Source organism: Calonectris borealis, chromosome 5 (assembly GCF_964195595.1).
Source record: "Calonectris borealis chromosome 5, bCalBor7.hap1.2, whole genome shotgun sequence".
Lineage (NCBI taxonomy): Eukaryota > Metazoa > Chordata > Aves > Procellariiformes > Procellariidae > Calonectris > Calonectris borealis.
Genome location: NC_134316.1, coordinates 12,940,202 through 12,956,759, shown reverse-complemented (window position 1 = coordinate 12,956,759; position 16,558 = coordinate 12,940,202). Strand labels below are relative to the sequence as shown.

At 36.9% G+C, this 16,558-nt stretch overlaps 1 protein-coding gene across 11 annotated transcripts in view; it reads left to right on the top strand.

Annotated features, from left to right (window-relative positions):
• The window catches only part of TECPR2 (tectonin beta-propeller repeat containing 2), a 61,894-nt gene that overhangs the window by 3,827 nt on the left and 41,509 nt on the right, over positions 1 to 16,558 (top strand). For 9 of the 11 annotated variants that reach the window (XR_012673794.1, XR_012673797.1, XR_012673796.1 and 6 more), the window contains exons 2-12: positions 1,040 to 1,324; positions 1,438 to 1,566; positions 1,990 to 2,121; positions 3,084 to 3,241; positions 4,378 to 4,690; positions 5,494 to 5,626; positions 6,953 to 7,423; positions 8,083 to 9,077; positions 10,526 to 10,709; positions 12,743 to 12,916; positions 15,096 to 15,276. Coding sequence is in view for 5 of the 11 variants with exons in the window: in XM_075151045.1 (XP_075007146.1) it covers positions 1,091 to 1,324; positions 1,438 to 1,566; positions 1,990 to 2,121; positions 3,084 to 3,241; positions 4,378 to 4,690; positions 5,494 to 5,626; positions 6,953 to 7,423; positions 8,083 to 9,077; positions 10,526 to 10,709; positions 12,743 to 12,916; positions 15,096 to 15,276 (3,104 nt within the window). In the remaining 6 variants the exon portion in view is untranslated. The remainder of the gene's footprint in view (positions 1 to 1,039; positions 1,325 to 1,437; positions 1,567 to 1,989; positions 2,122 to 3,083; positions 3,242 to 4,377; positions 4,691 to 5,493; positions 5,627 to 6,952; positions 7,424 to 8,082; positions 9,078 to 10,525; positions 10,710 to 12,742; positions 12,917 to 15,095; positions 15,277 to 16,558) is intronic. The other 2 variants (XM_075151042.1, XM_075151043.1) reach the window with 2 other exon arrangements.

Below are 16,558 nucleotides of genomic sequence, written 5' to 3'. Positions count from 1 at the left end.
GGTTTCTTTCCTTTTCCGTGTTCCAAAGTCATCCATGAGGAAAATAGCTACTGCTGCAAAATGTTCTTGTCAAGGCTGTCACCCCACGATGAGAAAAATTATTTGGTTTAATTAAATTTTAAAAATATTTTCACATACATCATGGTCATATCAGCTTTTTCTGAAGATCCCAGTACATTATTACTATGATGAGCTCTGACTCCATTTTTTTCTTGAAGAAGGCAAACAGAATCTTTGTTTCCGTTATTCCTAGAAAGATACCAGAATTGTCCCTTAAATATATTTACAGTGTCACTCATCAGCATGAAATTATTTGCTTACCTATAACAGGAAACACTGGCATATGGATCTTTTTTCTGTTTGCTCCTTATCTTTCTAAATTCAATTGCTACATGGATATTTTCCTGTGTCTGTCAAACTGGGATTTCTTTCATTTTTGCATTGCCCCTTTCTTCCCACACTATTCTTATTTTTTGGTTGTTACTTGATTATACAGCAGATGTAGCTCTAACTGAATTGTTTCTCAATCGTGTTTTTCTTGGGGTGCGGGGCATTAAGGAGTTGAGCATAAATACTGGTTTGATGCTTTGATCTTATAGCACTGTCTAACACAGTGAATATCCCATGCTCTCACCACTGGGAGGATTGAGGGTAGAGTTTGCAGATAAATGAAGAAATATATTGCATGGATTGTTCAGTGTTAGAGCCCTTATGGTTCTTTCACTAGCCAGATGAGAAGAAATACTGCATTTGAACTCAGCTTTGATGAGCTTACAGCTGCAAGAAAAAGTGGTTATCCCATATTTAGTGGTTACCATACATCCTTAGATATTAGCTGAACCTAAGAAATAAGCTTATTCTTAAGAAAAAGGTTATTCTAAGAATAACTTACATTCGCTAGAAGAGTTTAACTTGCTTTTTCTTTATACAAAACAAAACCTGAGAATTTCTGCATCCCTACTTGCTAAATAGTGGCTTTCTGTTAACAATTTACTCTTTCCAAGAAGTTAATGACATGTCTTTTGCTTTTGTCTTTCAGATTTCCTTATGTGGTCAAGCAGATGTGTTTATTTCAGCCTTAAAATTGCTGATGCCAATGCTTGCTATGGCATCTGTGGCTTCACCGGTTATATTTAAGGAGTTTTGTCCCTTATATTATCTTCTCAATGCCATTCCTACAAAGGTCCAAAAAGGCTTTCGCTCTATAGTGGTATACCTCACAGCACTTGATACCAATGGAGACTACATTGCTGTGGGGAGCAGCATTGGAATGCTTTATCTCTACTGCAGACATTTAAACCAAATGAAAAAATATAATTTTGAGGTAAATACTAACTTTAACTCTTGTATCTTCTAATGAAGCTGGGTTGCTCAGAATTGAGCTGCTGTTTGCCTCTCATTAACTTTGTGAGTTTTATGTATGGTTTGTTTCAACAGGGGAAGTGTGAATCTATTACTTTTGTAAAGCTGCTGAGTTGTTTCGATGATCTAGTTGCTGTTGGTACAGCCTCAGGTCGGGTTGCGGTTTTTCAGCTTGTGTCTTCATTACCTGGAAGAAATAAACAGGTAAATCTTTGCATTTGGCTAAACTTCTGTGAGGTTTAGTATGGCAAATCCTAGTAGAGTGTTACTGTGATTCTTTATAATACTGAAAACCAGAGAATTTTGCCTGGTGAAATATCTGTGAATATGTTTTAGACTTCATATGTTAAGCTTATAAAAGCAATAATCTTAAAGCATGCTTTTCATTACAAGAGATATATTTAATCAGAAAAGCTTTTGAGAAATTCCTCATTTGTGATAACGGGCTGAGCTATTTGGTGGTGGGTTTTTTGGTTCTTTGTTTAGTTTTTTTATGCTAAATAAAAATTAGAATGACCTGCACTTTTGTACTTGATCTCCAATTTATCAGTCAGAGTCACCGAATAGGCTTTGTGTCTCCATTTTCTTTTCCCCTCATTCTTGTGTTGCTTTGGTATTGTTTCACAGCTTCGGAGATTTGATGTTGCTGGTATCCACAAAAGTAGCATTACAGCTTTAGCTTGGAGTCCCAATGGAATGAAATTATTCTCTGGAGATGACAAAGGGAAGATTGTCTACTCTGCCCTAGACCTAGACCAGGTGAGCATTTATTACAGAGACCTTAATTCCCATTTACAATTTTCTTAAAGAATGCTTGTGTGTATAAATATTTAGCAGTTAGCTAATTGTTTAGTATCATGTATTTAGTTGGAGTGCTTTATTGGTACGTGTACACTTGGCCAAGTGTGCACACACCCAGCAAGACAACTATTGGATATCCTTCACAACTGCCTTACCTTTTTTAAAAGATAATATATTAAAAAAAAAAAAGTGTTGATCCTTCTCATTTTATCACGCTTCTATCTGAAATAACTATCATATCTTCCTTCAGCTTTCAGCCAGTACTTTCTCTTTTGTTTGGAAAGGGTACTTTTGAATGATGTAACATTGCTGATTCACTGTATTAATGAAGTTCTTTTTTCAGAATTGTTCAGCATCTCAGTTTAGAGTGTAAAACAAAAGTACTATTTGGGTTCTACTGGGTGACTAGCATGTTACCAGTAAATGGAGTTTTTCTAATATCTTGTTAATTAATACAGACCTGGGATGTCAATAAAATAAGTACTAACTTGAATTTCTATATGGGAGAAAAGTTTAACAGCCATCCTGATTTACCTATGACTGTCCCTCATTTGATTTGACAGAAAGGTTTAACATCTCCAAATGTAATGATTGTCTCAGCATTGTATGACCTGGCAGTGGAGAAGAAGGAAGAAAATGTGTCCTAGAGTTTCTACTGATTTCAAGTGAATATTAGCTAATATTCCAAGAGAAATTGAATTTCATAGTGTGCCACTGTGGTACACGCAATCTAGCTCCCCTCTTGTCTGCCTAAAGGAACTCCACATTCATTAAGTGAATTTGGTGCAACAGTAGTTCAAAAGCTTTTATTTGTTTATTTGTTTTCTCTTTCTTGGGCTTATTAGTTTCTTTGAAGTGTTAGTTATTACCTTATGTTTTTAGAAAGGTTGACTCTTGTTAATCGCATGTATCTTTAAAAGGGTATTTGCAACTCCAGCCTTGTATTGGAAGAGCCATCTTCGATTGTCCAGTTGGATTACAACCAGAAAGTGCTGCTTGTCTCTACTTTACAACGGACTCTACTTTTTTACACAGAAGAGAAATCTGTCAAGCAAGTTGGAACACAGCCCAGAAAAAAGTAACCCTCATAAAATCTTGATGCAGGCACATCTATTAATTCTAGCTTTTCAGAGTGGATTACAGAAAGAGTGATCTAAGCAGTGAAATTAATACAACACAGCAGTCCGCTCATAAAAAGTTAATTACAGTAGCTATGTGTGCTCAAACATGAAATGACAATTCTACCTACTTAGAAAGTACATGGTTGCAAATATGTTACAATCATATTTTCAGAGCACTATTATGCAAAAATATTTAAGATGTTTTCTTATTGTTTAAACTGAAATCACTGCCAAACTTCCTCTGCAGTCCCTCTTGGTTTACTGAGACTTGGTGTGAGCAAGTGTTGTAATCAGGTCCATCTAATGGGTGATGTAATATCTGATGCAAAAAGCAAGTCAGTGTCCCAATTTTTCTTATACACTTAAGCGAATTAAAAGGGAAAATGTATAGCAAGCACTTGAAGTTGACTTGAAGGCTAAGAACTTCTTGTATGACCTTCTGGCATCTTCTATTGTGTAATCTTTCTCGGATGTGAAGGAAGAGGGAACCCAGTCTTAGAACAGCATGACTGACTATATCTGGAAGTAGAGGAAACTGACTCTTGAAAGAAGGTTTATAATGTATTTTTCAGGGACATGAGTAGTAAGAGGAATACCAAGGACCATCTTATGTACAAGGTGATAGTAGTCTTGGGTGATAGTAGTGATGGGTTTTATGCATGAGAGATGAAGATTTTAACAATTGAGGTCTGTTCCTTGTTTCTTGCAAGCAGAGGTTGTCAATTTCTTAGCATTAGTTTGTGGTGTTTTGCTTGTTTTTTATTAATTCTGGGAGAAGGATGACTGCATAGTAGGATCTTTCTGAGATGGAAAAGAGTACCATTAAGGCTATGAAGCTTAGGAGGAGTCGTCATTTAACTTGCCTAGTAGTTGTAGTGTCTGGCATCTAAAGCTGAGGGAAAACTGTTGTTATTTGGAAGCACTGTTCTTGTCTTACTGTAACCAATTTCAGACATTTGACTGAATACTTTAATCAAAGAACAATACTTTTGTTTCTGATAATTTGCAGTTGTAAATTTGTGCCATTAGTTTTAGAAGTCGTTTCTAAGTTGAGTACATAGCTTTTAAAATAAATTATTCTTTTGCATTTTAGCACTGGCAAATTTGGAGCATGTTTTATACCTGGCCTATGTAAACAGAGTGACCTGACATTATTTGCTGCCAGACCTGGGCTTCGTCTCTGGAAGTCTGATGTTCACGGAACTGTTCAGGCCACATTCATATTTAAAGATGTGTTTGCTGGAGGAATAAAAACTTTTGAATTGTATCCTCGTTTGGAACCACCTGACAGAGGAAGTTACAGCTCCCCAGAGAAACACCTTGGGCTTGTTTCTTGCTTTTTCCGAGAAGGATGGGTGCTGACCTGGAATGAATACAGCATCTACTTACTAGACACTGTGAACCAGGTAGATAAATCTTGTGGGTGCATATTTTGTTTCTTACTTGTTTTTGTTCATTCTGTGCCATGAGACTCTCTTTGGGTTATCCGTTACACTTCTATGATTTAAATCCATATTTAAACCTTACAAAGAAGGCTTTATTCTTTCTCTCTTCAAGTTGTCATTGCAATGGTATACTCACAAACTAGCTCGATATAGTATATATAAAAATTAAATATATTTAAAGCTTTCAGTCCAGGTGTTAACATCGTAATCAATTCTGATACTTAGCAAAGCATATATAAATCTAAAATCTAGTAATCAATGCAAAAGGAAGTTTTAGGCCTATAAAATGTGCCTGGAACTAATTATTCTTTCCCTTCTACTATTGTGGGTGCCTGCAAAAACCAAAGTATTACATTTTATTTGGTATGGAGTGAGCTGTTAGCTATTTTGTCATCTTGAAAGTGCGCATGAAAGTGAATACAAGCTAATTTTTGTCTAAATGGCATTAAACATTTGTATTGTGGCTCTTTTCTGCCACCAAATTGTATATTGTTTAAGTTGTTATATTGTTGCTGTTAGTTTGGACAGAGAAAATGAATAGATCTATGGAATTAAAATTAGTATAAAAATGAGCTGCATAATGATTAAAGGGTGCTTCGCTGTTTCTTTTTTCTTTTTTCTTTCTTTTTGATAAGATAAAATCTTTATTCTGTAACTATATATGTTGATAAAATTCCAGTGAACACTTTTGTAAGAGCAGCATCTTGTCCAAATAGTCTGTTAATCTGATGCTAATTATTTCTTTCTGTGTTGACTCTTTATAGGCTTTGATTGGTGGCTTGGAAGGATATGGTGATATTGTGTCTGTGTCCTGTACCAACAATGAGATTTTTCTCTTGAAGGGAGACAGAGACATAATAAGAATTTCAAGTAGACCTGAAGGACTGTCATCAATAGGTTTGTATAGATTAGCAAACTATAGTTTGTACCTCATGGAACATGGTGCCTATCGTACTTTTTTAATATTAAAAAAAAACTAACCCCAACCCAAAACAAACCAAACCCCACACAAAAACCTTCAGGTTATTGCAAAAACCTACCAGGTTCTGTAGAGTTACTTATTTGTTTCTACAGATTATATTTAGAGGTCTGATTTATCTGCTCATCTGAGCTTCTGTTTTGGCTGCAGTGAGAATGGGGGCATTAAGAAATTAATTATGGTTCTTTTTGTTTTGAAAGTGGATTAGCATTATCATAGCCAGGCATCTTTAATCTGTGCATTTGAGACCTTATTTTAAACCATAACGCTGAAGCAGTCTGGATTCCTGATCATTTACTGATCAATCTCAATTGTCTGGGTTGGAGATACCTGAATATGTTGATATACTACCCACATTCCAGAGGAAATGTCAGCCTTCCCAGCAATGAAAAAGAACGAACTGGCGAAAACCCCAAAGAATACTCACTAAAATTCCAAGAAGAATTGAGAGTTTATTTTCTTATTTGTTGCCATCCGAGTTCAGCATCTATGTTACTAGAACTCTCTAAAAGGGATTAATAATACTTCCTTAGTGATGGTGCTGGCTGATTTCTCAATCATAAAGATTTTAAACGCCATTATCCAGCATGTTACCCTCATAGAAGGACTACTTATGCCTTTAAAATACTCCATCTTAGCTTTGTATTGTCAAAATCCTAGTAAATATGCTATGAAGTCTCACTGAATGCTAGAGAACTTAACTTTCTTACCATTGCATATTAGTGATAGCTTTAGTCATTTAAGTAGTTCTTTACTCACAAACTTCTAGGGGGTGTTTATTATTTTAATCTTAACTTCCAAGTATAGTTTGAAAGGAGCCTTCTTGAAGTATATGTTCTTCTAATTAGCACAGTGGTCTATCTGGTAAATTTTCCTTGATTTTTTTCAAGATACTGAATGTTTGAATGAAGAAGTTGAAGATACAGGGTGGCACTTCAGTGTGTGATACAGTCGGGTCTTCCAAGCCGAAAACCTGTACCATTCTTCATACATAAACATAAATTCAGAATTTTGCCAATAGGTGTTTGATACAGGTTTTGGGGATTGATTTTACTAAAATGATTTCATATAGATTTACTTACATGATGTTTATGTTGTTTGTGTGCATATATATATTTGATATGTTGCGAACTTAGAATATTTTTCCATTGCATGAAGCTGCTTTTCTTTCAATACTCTCCAAGAACTATGCTCCTACTCACTTGACACACTAGTATTTATACATTTATTTTTCTTTTGGTCAGTTTCAGACGTGAATTCAAAATTGCCGAATCCTTTAACAGATATGAGTCCTAAATTGCTGACCCCATTATCAGTAATTGGATCTGTATCATCTAGCCCTTCAGTGGAAACAAATAAAAAAATGGTTACTTCCCCTTCAGTTATTGGTGATAAAAATGACTCTTATTCTTTAGTGAAAGATGATCTGGAAACTCCAATGCTAACGGAGAAAAGTTTTGATAGAGTGGGAGACTTGAGCAATGAAACAAGAAGAAGGGGCTGCTCTGTAGTAAGTGAATCAAGAAGCAGGAGCAGTTCAGTAAATTCTGTGGACAGTGGCTCTAGCTTTATGGTATGTGCAGACCAACTTTCAGAAGCTCAGAGAGAAGGTCAACTTTCTTCACAACGGTTCAGCACAATCAGCTCTGAAGATTTTGATCAAGAACTTGTTGTAAAGCCAATTAAAGTGAAAAAGAAAAAAAAGAAGAAACAAGGTAAGTCTAGCAGAACTTTCCCTGCCACTGCTTATTAGAACATGTCACTTTTGATGTTTCACACAAGAGAGCATTTGTGTTTGGCGTGCTTTGTTTATATTATATTGTCATGCTCTTGAGATACTTGAGTGGTTGTGGTGGGCCATTTATGTTTAAGATGGAAGCCTGTTTTGAAAGTGATAAATTGATTAAGTCCTTTTAGATCGATTTGTTTTATTCTTTTAACTTTGTTTTGCTTTATGTAAACATGCTTAAGGTTCTAATCTATGGGTTAATGGTAACATAGAGTGGACTCTGCTTCCAGTTTTATGTTGGAATTGTGTAATGTCTATTCATCCTATTTAGAATATTTGACAGCGTCTTTCTTAGCCATGCTTTTTAGTTTATTAAAATAGTGTGAGTACTTGATTATTCTAATTGTTTTCTATATTGGTATTACAACTTTAAAGTGTTTTGCTATTAAGGCTTTTTTGGCTTTCTGTGTCTCATTTAGCGTTGAAGTTGAAAAAAATCAGTACGTCAAAATTTAGATTTAACTCTATTCTTCCCCCAGTGATAAAAATATTTTAATTTCTTGCTTTGCAGTGAAATGTAATAGATTTTATTAATATTATCCACCGCCTCCCTATCCCCTTTTTTTGTTTGTTTTGTGAGAACAGAAAGTGGGACCAGGAAAAACCACAGCTCTCTGGAAGGCACACCGATTTATGAGCGTCAGCTTTCTGGTGATAGTCCACATTCATTGAATGCAGACTCCTTTTCCATGACTTCCAGCCTAATGAGTGGCAGCATTGATCATTTGAGTACTGGATCTCCAGATCAGGAAAGCATGTTCAGTGTGGAGTCCCATACAATCTTGCAAGAAGATAATGGTTCAGAAACTTTCAGTGTCCTACAGTCTCCCGAGTCTGCGACTGTACTAATTAATGAAGAAAATGGAGATATGGTTGATTTACAGAAACTTCCAAACAGTGACAGTGGCATGGGTACTTCAACTGTTATAGATACTTTGACATCTGTCTCTCCTCTAATTCTTACAGAAGACTTGACAAGCAGTGTTGATGGTGAATATAATGGTAGTGTGGTTTCTGCACGCAATGAATGCGGTCTTGGAAAGCTGAGCCAAGAGGAGGAGCAGGATTTTCCTACATTGTGTAAAATAGATGAAAATTTAGATCAAATGAAGCTGCTGGATACTAAAACATCTTTTGAAGAGCCAGACCTTACAGGCCAAGTGTTTTTGGAGTGTGACAGTGTACTTGGTGTTCAGACATCACTGACACCAAAGGAAAGTGATGAAACTGGTAGGGAAGACCAACAGCAGCTCTCTCTAATACACAGCGCTCTGTCAGATCCTTCTGTGCTCCACTTTGACATTTCCAATGATGTTTATTCAGATAACACTTCCATTTCTGGATGGAATTTTGAAAGTGCAATCAAAGCTAAATCTGGTATTAGCACTGCTGAATGGGTAACAGACACTCATGAAAGTAAGACTGAGAAATCTGCCTCGAGTGATGAAGAGGATATTTATGGACATGCATTACCGTGTTCATCCTCGGAGACTAGCATGCCTGAAGTTGGTGCTGGGCCTGGTTCCCAGGATGTGGCCAAGATAAGCCTAGATGAAATGGTGCTGTTAAAATCTGATCAGGTATATGTTTTCAATTTAGTTAAAATACTTAATTACAGCATTTCAAAAGAAACATTCATGTAATTACTATCATTTACTTCTTTAGGAAAGCAGTTTTTTTCTTACTTAATTCAAGTGTGTAAAGCATAACGCCAAACAGCAATATGTTGTTGTAACTCTTATGAAATGTGATGTATCAGACTTCAGAATGGTTGATATGTGCTTGCAATGTGAAGAAGCTGCACTGGCTGTATTATTCCCAGCTCAACAAAAATGCTGTCATAAACCCATCCATTTAAGAGTGAGCAGTAAAACCAAGTCATGCTCCAAGCCTGCTCCTTGTTTGAGTCTCCAGTAGCCCAAATTCTGCATGATGCTGTTCCCAACTTCAACTGACTTCACAGGGAGTTACTGCTGATTATCTCACATGGCTGGCCTCTGGTTAAGGATAGTTTTACCTGTAAATACTCAGAATAAGGATTAGTCTTTCTTTGTGTCCTAGACAGCAGTCAGTACTATTTAAAATGTTGACATTTCTCCTTTTTCTGTCATCCCTCTTTCCTTCATTGTTATTTTGTGGGTGAACATTTCCAGAAATAGTAATTCTCAATAGACTATAGAAAAGCAGTACTAAAATTAATTGTAAAATCTGCAAAATTGCCAAAATCACTGGGAGTTCTAGCAGAAGTCTTAAGAAGGAAATATAGTTCTTCTAGGTTGGGGATTTTGGTTTTTTTTTAAATCTATAGCAGCCTTGTATTGAGATCAACCAAATATTTGTTGATAAAGGTTGAGTTATAAGTTGTGTCCTGTTTAGTAACAACTGCAGCCCAAAGTGTAGAAGACTTCTAGGTTCAGATTATAGTATTCTTATACTCTGGAATGTTTGGTAGAGCTCCACAGATGCTTCCATTATAGGTCATGCATGCAGTGCTTGAGTTCACCTCACACAAGCTATCAAAATTTAAGATAGCAGTCTGTAAATCGACTTTCTGCAATACATGGCTCCTTGTACCATACAGGGAGTATCGGAGTTGGGTATCTAGCTGTCTCTGCACTCCAGCTATCTTGTTCCCTTTGCTCATCACTTCATAGACAATATTACAGACAAACTGTACATTTTTTGTATTCCTTTTTGCATCTGCCATTTTCTCTAAGTATGTGTTCTTTAATTAATAAGAGACGATTTTCCACTTTTTGGAGGTAGATGACAGCGTGGAGGGTTTGGGTGGCTTTTTTTGCTAAAGCTTTTTTTCTAGCAGTCTTACTTTGCAGTATGTGCTATCTTAGAGAACATGGACAGATGTAGTTTTATGTTACACAAAGCGAATTTATTCATTGATTAGGGTACTTAAGAACCTTAAGTTTAGCTTTTTTTTAACCAAAATATGGGAGCTGCTGTGCTTACATAGCCGTTTTCTTGTGCGGTTTGAAGACGCCTGACACTGTTCTGACTCTACAGTTTTTAGTTTGCAGAGAGCTGGATGGGATACTCTGGCCCTGGTTATGGCATCCTGAGCCTGGTGGTCTCGGAGAAGTACGTCTGGTGCCTGGACTACCGCGGCAGCCTGTACTGCAGCGCCCTGCCCGCCGCCGGCCTGCGCTGGCAGAAGTTCGAGGACGGCGTCCAACAGGTGGCGGTTTCCCCCTCAGGTGGGTCGGCTTCTGCGTCACTGTGACCTCCTAAACGTAAAACTCCCCTAGCCTGGTGCGTTGTCTTTGCTTTTCTTACTTTTCTAATAATGGCGATTATTTAATTAGGTGAAACTTGTCATTTTTCTGATAGTACAAATACAGTTCAGTGCATATGTAATTTCCACGTAGACAACTTACTGTTTTTTTTTTTTTAATACAATACTTCCAGAAACTTGGTTATTTGGGACTTGTTTCATGTAGAAGTAGTGTGGTGTTTTTTTGTTTTTTTTTTTTTGTTTTGTTTTGGTTTTTTTTTTTTTTTTTAAGTCATATTGGGTGATATGACTGCATCTTCGCTACCTCTGCATACCATGTTCTAGTTTAAGTGGCTGTCTTTCTAACAGGTTCACGTTGCATTTTGGGAAGTTTTCAACATGCGGCTGCCTGATTAAAGGAACTTCAGAAGTAGCAGTTCAGTGGTAGGCGGAGATGAATGAAGAGGTCCTTGTCTATACAAAATCTTGGTTTTTGATACAGAGCTGCTTACGATTCCCAAATGCAAAATTCTTTTTGTTGTAAATGTAGAATTGGTGTTGTGTATGGGTTGGTTTGTTGATTTCTTTTTTAATTTTTTTTTTAATACTAAAGAAAAAAAAAACTTTTAATTTTTGGTATGTTTGCATATGAGTTTGTTCTGGATGGTTGGGAATGAGGATTATGTTGGATTAAAATTAAATGGGTTTTGGTTATAAACTTGCGTCACTTTTGGCCTTCCAGATTGTTCCAGGACTGGTGTGAAAATACAAGTTTCTCAGACATTTTCTTTAATCTCCTGCCTTGCACTACTTTTCTTCCCCTGTCATCTCTAAAAGCACATGTCAATCTTCCCTTCTCTCTGTAAGGAAAGATTTGCTATCTGTTTTAAGAAAGGTGTTTTATTTGATCTGTAGCTGAGCTTTGTTATGGACAAAAAAATTTAAGAGTGGCTGTACTAGCTGAGATCATAGGTTCATCCAGCTCAGTATCTTGTCCTTAACAGTGGTCAAAAGCAGATGCCTGCAGAAAAGTGAAAGGAGTGGGCTGGCATGTATGATGTTTGCCCTTGGTAGTTTCAGACTGCAATTGTTGGTGGCTCAGAGATTTCCTGGGCAAAAGGTTGTTTCTCTGTGTTTATTATCCCTCAATTCCAGGAACTCGCCCTGTTTTTCATTGAATCCATACAAATTTCTAGCATCCACAGTTTTCCGTGGATGTATTAATACAAGAGCATGTTAACCACAAATGTCAAAATGGAATCAAATGTTACTTTGTGGAATTATTCAAAGGAAGTTAATATGACAATGTACTGTTCTGGTACAAACCGACATGGATGCCAATCAGCAGTTAAGTTTGGAATTCTATTTGGTTTTCTTTTTCTCAGCTATCCTTGCTAATTCGAGTGAGGGGAAAAAGTTCTCAAGATGGATTTGTGCAGTTGCATTTCTGGGTTTTGTCTGCTCGTCACATGCTACCTAGCGAGCAGATAATAGCACTGCCCACTGCGGTGTGGGACAGCACACCTTTTCAGGTGTTTGTCGCTCATGACTGGTCCACAAAAGTTATGATTTACCTTATTAATACTACTAAAAGGTAGTAGTGAAAGGTGAAAGTACTACAATTAACCTCTTTTCCTTTATGTGCTGAGGATGTACCAAACAAGTAGAGGAGCAAGCCCTGAACTTCACTCTCTTAATAGTAGGCGTCTTTGGCCCTGACATGGAACTTTTATTTGTTTTCAGTGTATAACTAAGGAGAAGTGACTTGCATTTGAACATTTAAAAATTGCACATACTCTAACGGTAAATGCATTTCAGCAATTCCTAGAGAAGTTGGCCGCTGTTCTGATCTTGCTTTTAAAAAAATTATAAGCGTTTTTAAATCTTGCATTTTTGTTTAATGCTACTGGTTTGCCTTTCACCTCACGTTAGTTTAGGTGTAGGTAGGACAAGTCAGCTGTCTCTGCTACAGTAATTGCTAAGTGATACTATGTTCTCTCTTCACTCCTCATACAGGCGCTCTTCTCTGGAAGGTTGAACAGAAGACTAACAAAGCATTTGCTTGTGGAAAAGTAACTATAAAAGGAAAACGCCACTGGTATGAGGCTTTACCCCAGGCTGTATTTGTAGCTTTAAGTGATGACACTGCCTGGATTATCAGAACAAATGGAGATCTGTATCTGCAAACAGGTACCTGAATTAATTGCAGGGTCTTTGAATTTTTGCGGGTTAAGGTTATTAGAGTTCAAGTCTATGGAATGATCACAATTTGTTTTAAACTTTTATCCACAGCCAGGACATAGGGACACCTTTTTATCTTGAGAAATGGTTGGAAAGAGTTTTGAGATTCTGCATAATTAGGAGGCTGGAAAAGCCAGTTCATAACCACTTATTTTTTGTGCCATGTGGAGTACGTACAGTATAGAGAATTTATGATATGGGAAGGATATGGGATGAATGCAGATAAATAGAAAAGGGTTGCAGAAAATATTGAAATAATATCCTTGCCTTGAAAATGGTATGGTGCAGTGAAACAACTGAGCCTTAAGTGGGTTTTCTTCTCTTGCTTTAAGGATTTTAACAAAATTTTAAGGACTTTGAAAGGCGATGAGATAGTGTGTGGCTGTTCAGAAGAGATTCAGGTACGGGGGGCAGAGTAGGGGAAAGTAGAAGCTGTTTGTTTTGCAAAGCACAGATCTGTTGGAGGTGAGAGTTACCACTTGGTAGTGAAAGGAAGGTATTCCGAGACAGAAGACCATAAAGTGCTTTGGAAGTATAGGCAAGTGGTATTTTATGTGATAGAGAAAGCAAAGCCAGTGGAGGAATGGAACGGGCTGTGGAGCAGGAATCTTTACAGCTGCCCTCTCACGGGATGTGAATGAGGCAAGAATCGGAAAAAGGGATAGTGTAGTGGCAACTTTGAAGTCATGGCCTTAGTTTTATCTGCTTCAGTGAATAGAAGAGGATGCATTTGAAAGGTGTTATGCAGAGAACATTAAGGCAAAATACAAGGAGCTAGGATGAAGGATGGAGCTCCAAGTTTTAGAGTTAAGGGAGAAGAGTATCAAGGACTCTTTGGCATGCGGGCTTTACACAGAGAGCTGAGTTGGTAAGGAAAAATGACAAATAACATGATGAAGAAATTACTGGAAAAGTAAGAGGAGGACTGGGTAAGGGGGAAACAGTAAGACACACTATAGCATGACAACATTTCAGAGTGGCTATCAAAATTCTTATTTATCTTCCATTTAATTCTGGTACTCTCCTAATTTCTTTTGTAGATTGAATTGCTGTAGCACAAAATTCGTCATGATTAAGAAAACTGTTTAAATACACAGCATTGTTTCAAAGAATCTCTACTCTTAAATTATTTTCTTTTAATTAAGTTTAGTAGTTACAGAGAAATCAAGTGACCTGCCCAAGGTCACATGCATATTGTCAACAAGCATGGATAGTGGTGACAAAGAGTGAACTTTTGATGCCAATCTCCCTGCAAGAGATTGGTTTGATTACATCAGCTTACATTCTGCTGTTCTTCTGTTTCTAGATTTGTCTTTGATGCCAAAAATAGATTCTCAGTATATCTGTCTTGTTAATGATAGTTATTTCTCCAGGATCTTTTCATTCCCTCCACTGTCCTGTCTAACATCTTAACAAAAGTGTGTGCTCAGAGGTTTGGAAATGAGCATTCTTCTTGTTATTTTAGAATATCATATAGATAAGTCTGTTCATACTTGCTTTGGCAGCATGAGAAGATGAAGCAAAAGCTATGTCTCTCGAGGTGTTTCACGTGCAGCCATGCAAATCAAGCTTCCGTGTAATTGTGAAGAAGACATGTTCCTCTAGATTCTATGTATAAATGTGTGCAAACTACCTGTAAATCTACCAGAACCTCTCTCCTTCTTTCAGTACTACACACTGTGGCATGCTCTTTTGTAATAGCTCTGCTGCCACTATTCAGATAAGGTTGCCTCTCTCCCTGGCATGTTTTGGGCAAAAGTTCTTCCATTACTGCTTTCTTCTTTGATGCGTCTGTCAAGTCTAGTACAGGTTTTATCAGTGGAGTTTCCTGATATTGACACTAGAGGGAGAAAAGGAACAGAAATGACAGGACAGGACTTGTGCGCTCTGCAGGATGTTGAAGGGGATACACAGTGTTTTATTTCTTAAAATAAAAATTCAGCTATATTAGAGGAAATAATTAATAGTTTATAGAAAGAACTATCTAGGAAATACTGATCAAATGAAAAGTGTTAACATGTCGGGGATATTCCCCTCCTTATTTTCTTTTGTTGGGTAGCTTTGTCTCTTTTCTTTTAGTTGCAAAAAGCCAAAGTTTGTAAAGCAATCCTCCTTTTTTGATTTCTAGGCCTGAGTGTGGATCGTCCTTGTGCCCGAGCAGTAAAGGTTGACTGCCCTTATCCACTGTCGCAGGTTACATCCAGAAATAATGTTGTGTGGGCATTGAGTGAGCAGCGGGCCCTGCTATACCGGGAGGGAGTACGCAGCTTTTGTCCTGAAGGAGAACAATGGAAGAGTGATATTGTCAGGTAATGACAGTGTGGTGGGACAGTGTCATAACCAGAATGACACAAATAATTGTTTTCAGTGTTGGAACTCCTTGATGTTTGAAAAAGTGTTACCTGAGAGTGTGTGTGTGTGTGTGTCTTTGTCCAGCCATATTCAGAGTAAGTGGTGTTTTTCTGTCTGATGAATAACTGCTATGTAATGAAAGAAATAGCTGTAAACAGAAGTGGTAACACAGTTAAAGCGAGTTTAAGAAAGTGAGAAAAATTTTTAAAAGATTTTTATAATGTCTGTCGATAGGACTTTTTTGATTAAATAGTGTTTCTTTAATCTTTGCCATAATGGCTTCAATGACCTGTCCAGATATTTGAGTGAATTTTTTCTGGGATTAAATCTCAGCATTTTCTTGGTCATCCACGCAGCTGGATAATACTTTTCCACTTCCCAGTCACAGATTTTTATAAATATTCTGGGTAATTGGTATTTAGCTTTGTAGCTGATCCTACGCTCGTGGTAGTTCGTTTGTGATAAAGTTAAAAGCACTGAGTGTTTACTGCTGGCTTTGAGAATGTAGAATATAGTCTCTCTTGTGACATCAGCTTGAAGCAAGTATAGGAAGAAATTCCAGTTCTTGTTGTCATATGATTTTACCTTCTACTGAATATCCTATTGTGAAGCTTTAACTTGTGTTACCTCCCAGCCTGGTATTTGGCTCTTGAAAAGCCTAAGGAAATATTCAGTGTCTTGTTCAAATCTGACATTTGCATCTACTTTAATTAGTTTATTTAATAAAAATACCTGCTTGACCTACACCTTGGGTACACTTAATGTTCTTGGGCTTTGTGTTAAAATTGCAGAAAGCAATCTGTATTTGTTCTTAAATTGTTGAGAAATTTTCTTTGAAAGAAATAGCATTGTTGGCTACCTTTTAAATGTCTGATACGATCACCTGATCTTGTTGATTTCTGAGCTTGAAAATTGTTTACTTATACAGGACACTTATAGTCCTAAACTCAACATTTATCTTTGCCATATAGTTAGATTGAGTTTGCTATTTATGGTCCCTGAATTGCTAGTATTGTTCTCAGAATAGGTCAAGGAAGTTGGAGGAGATACATTTATGAAGCTGCTTTATCAAAAACTTAAAGAACACAGCTCTCTATTTCTTATTTTCTAAACAAAATAGTTTTTGTTTAGTTTTATTGTTATGTATCCGAGTTTCAAATCTCGAGTGATCTTTGAAGGACTCATTTTTTGTTGTTTAATGGTTTTTACTTACGCAAAGTAATAAAATTTGAATTACTG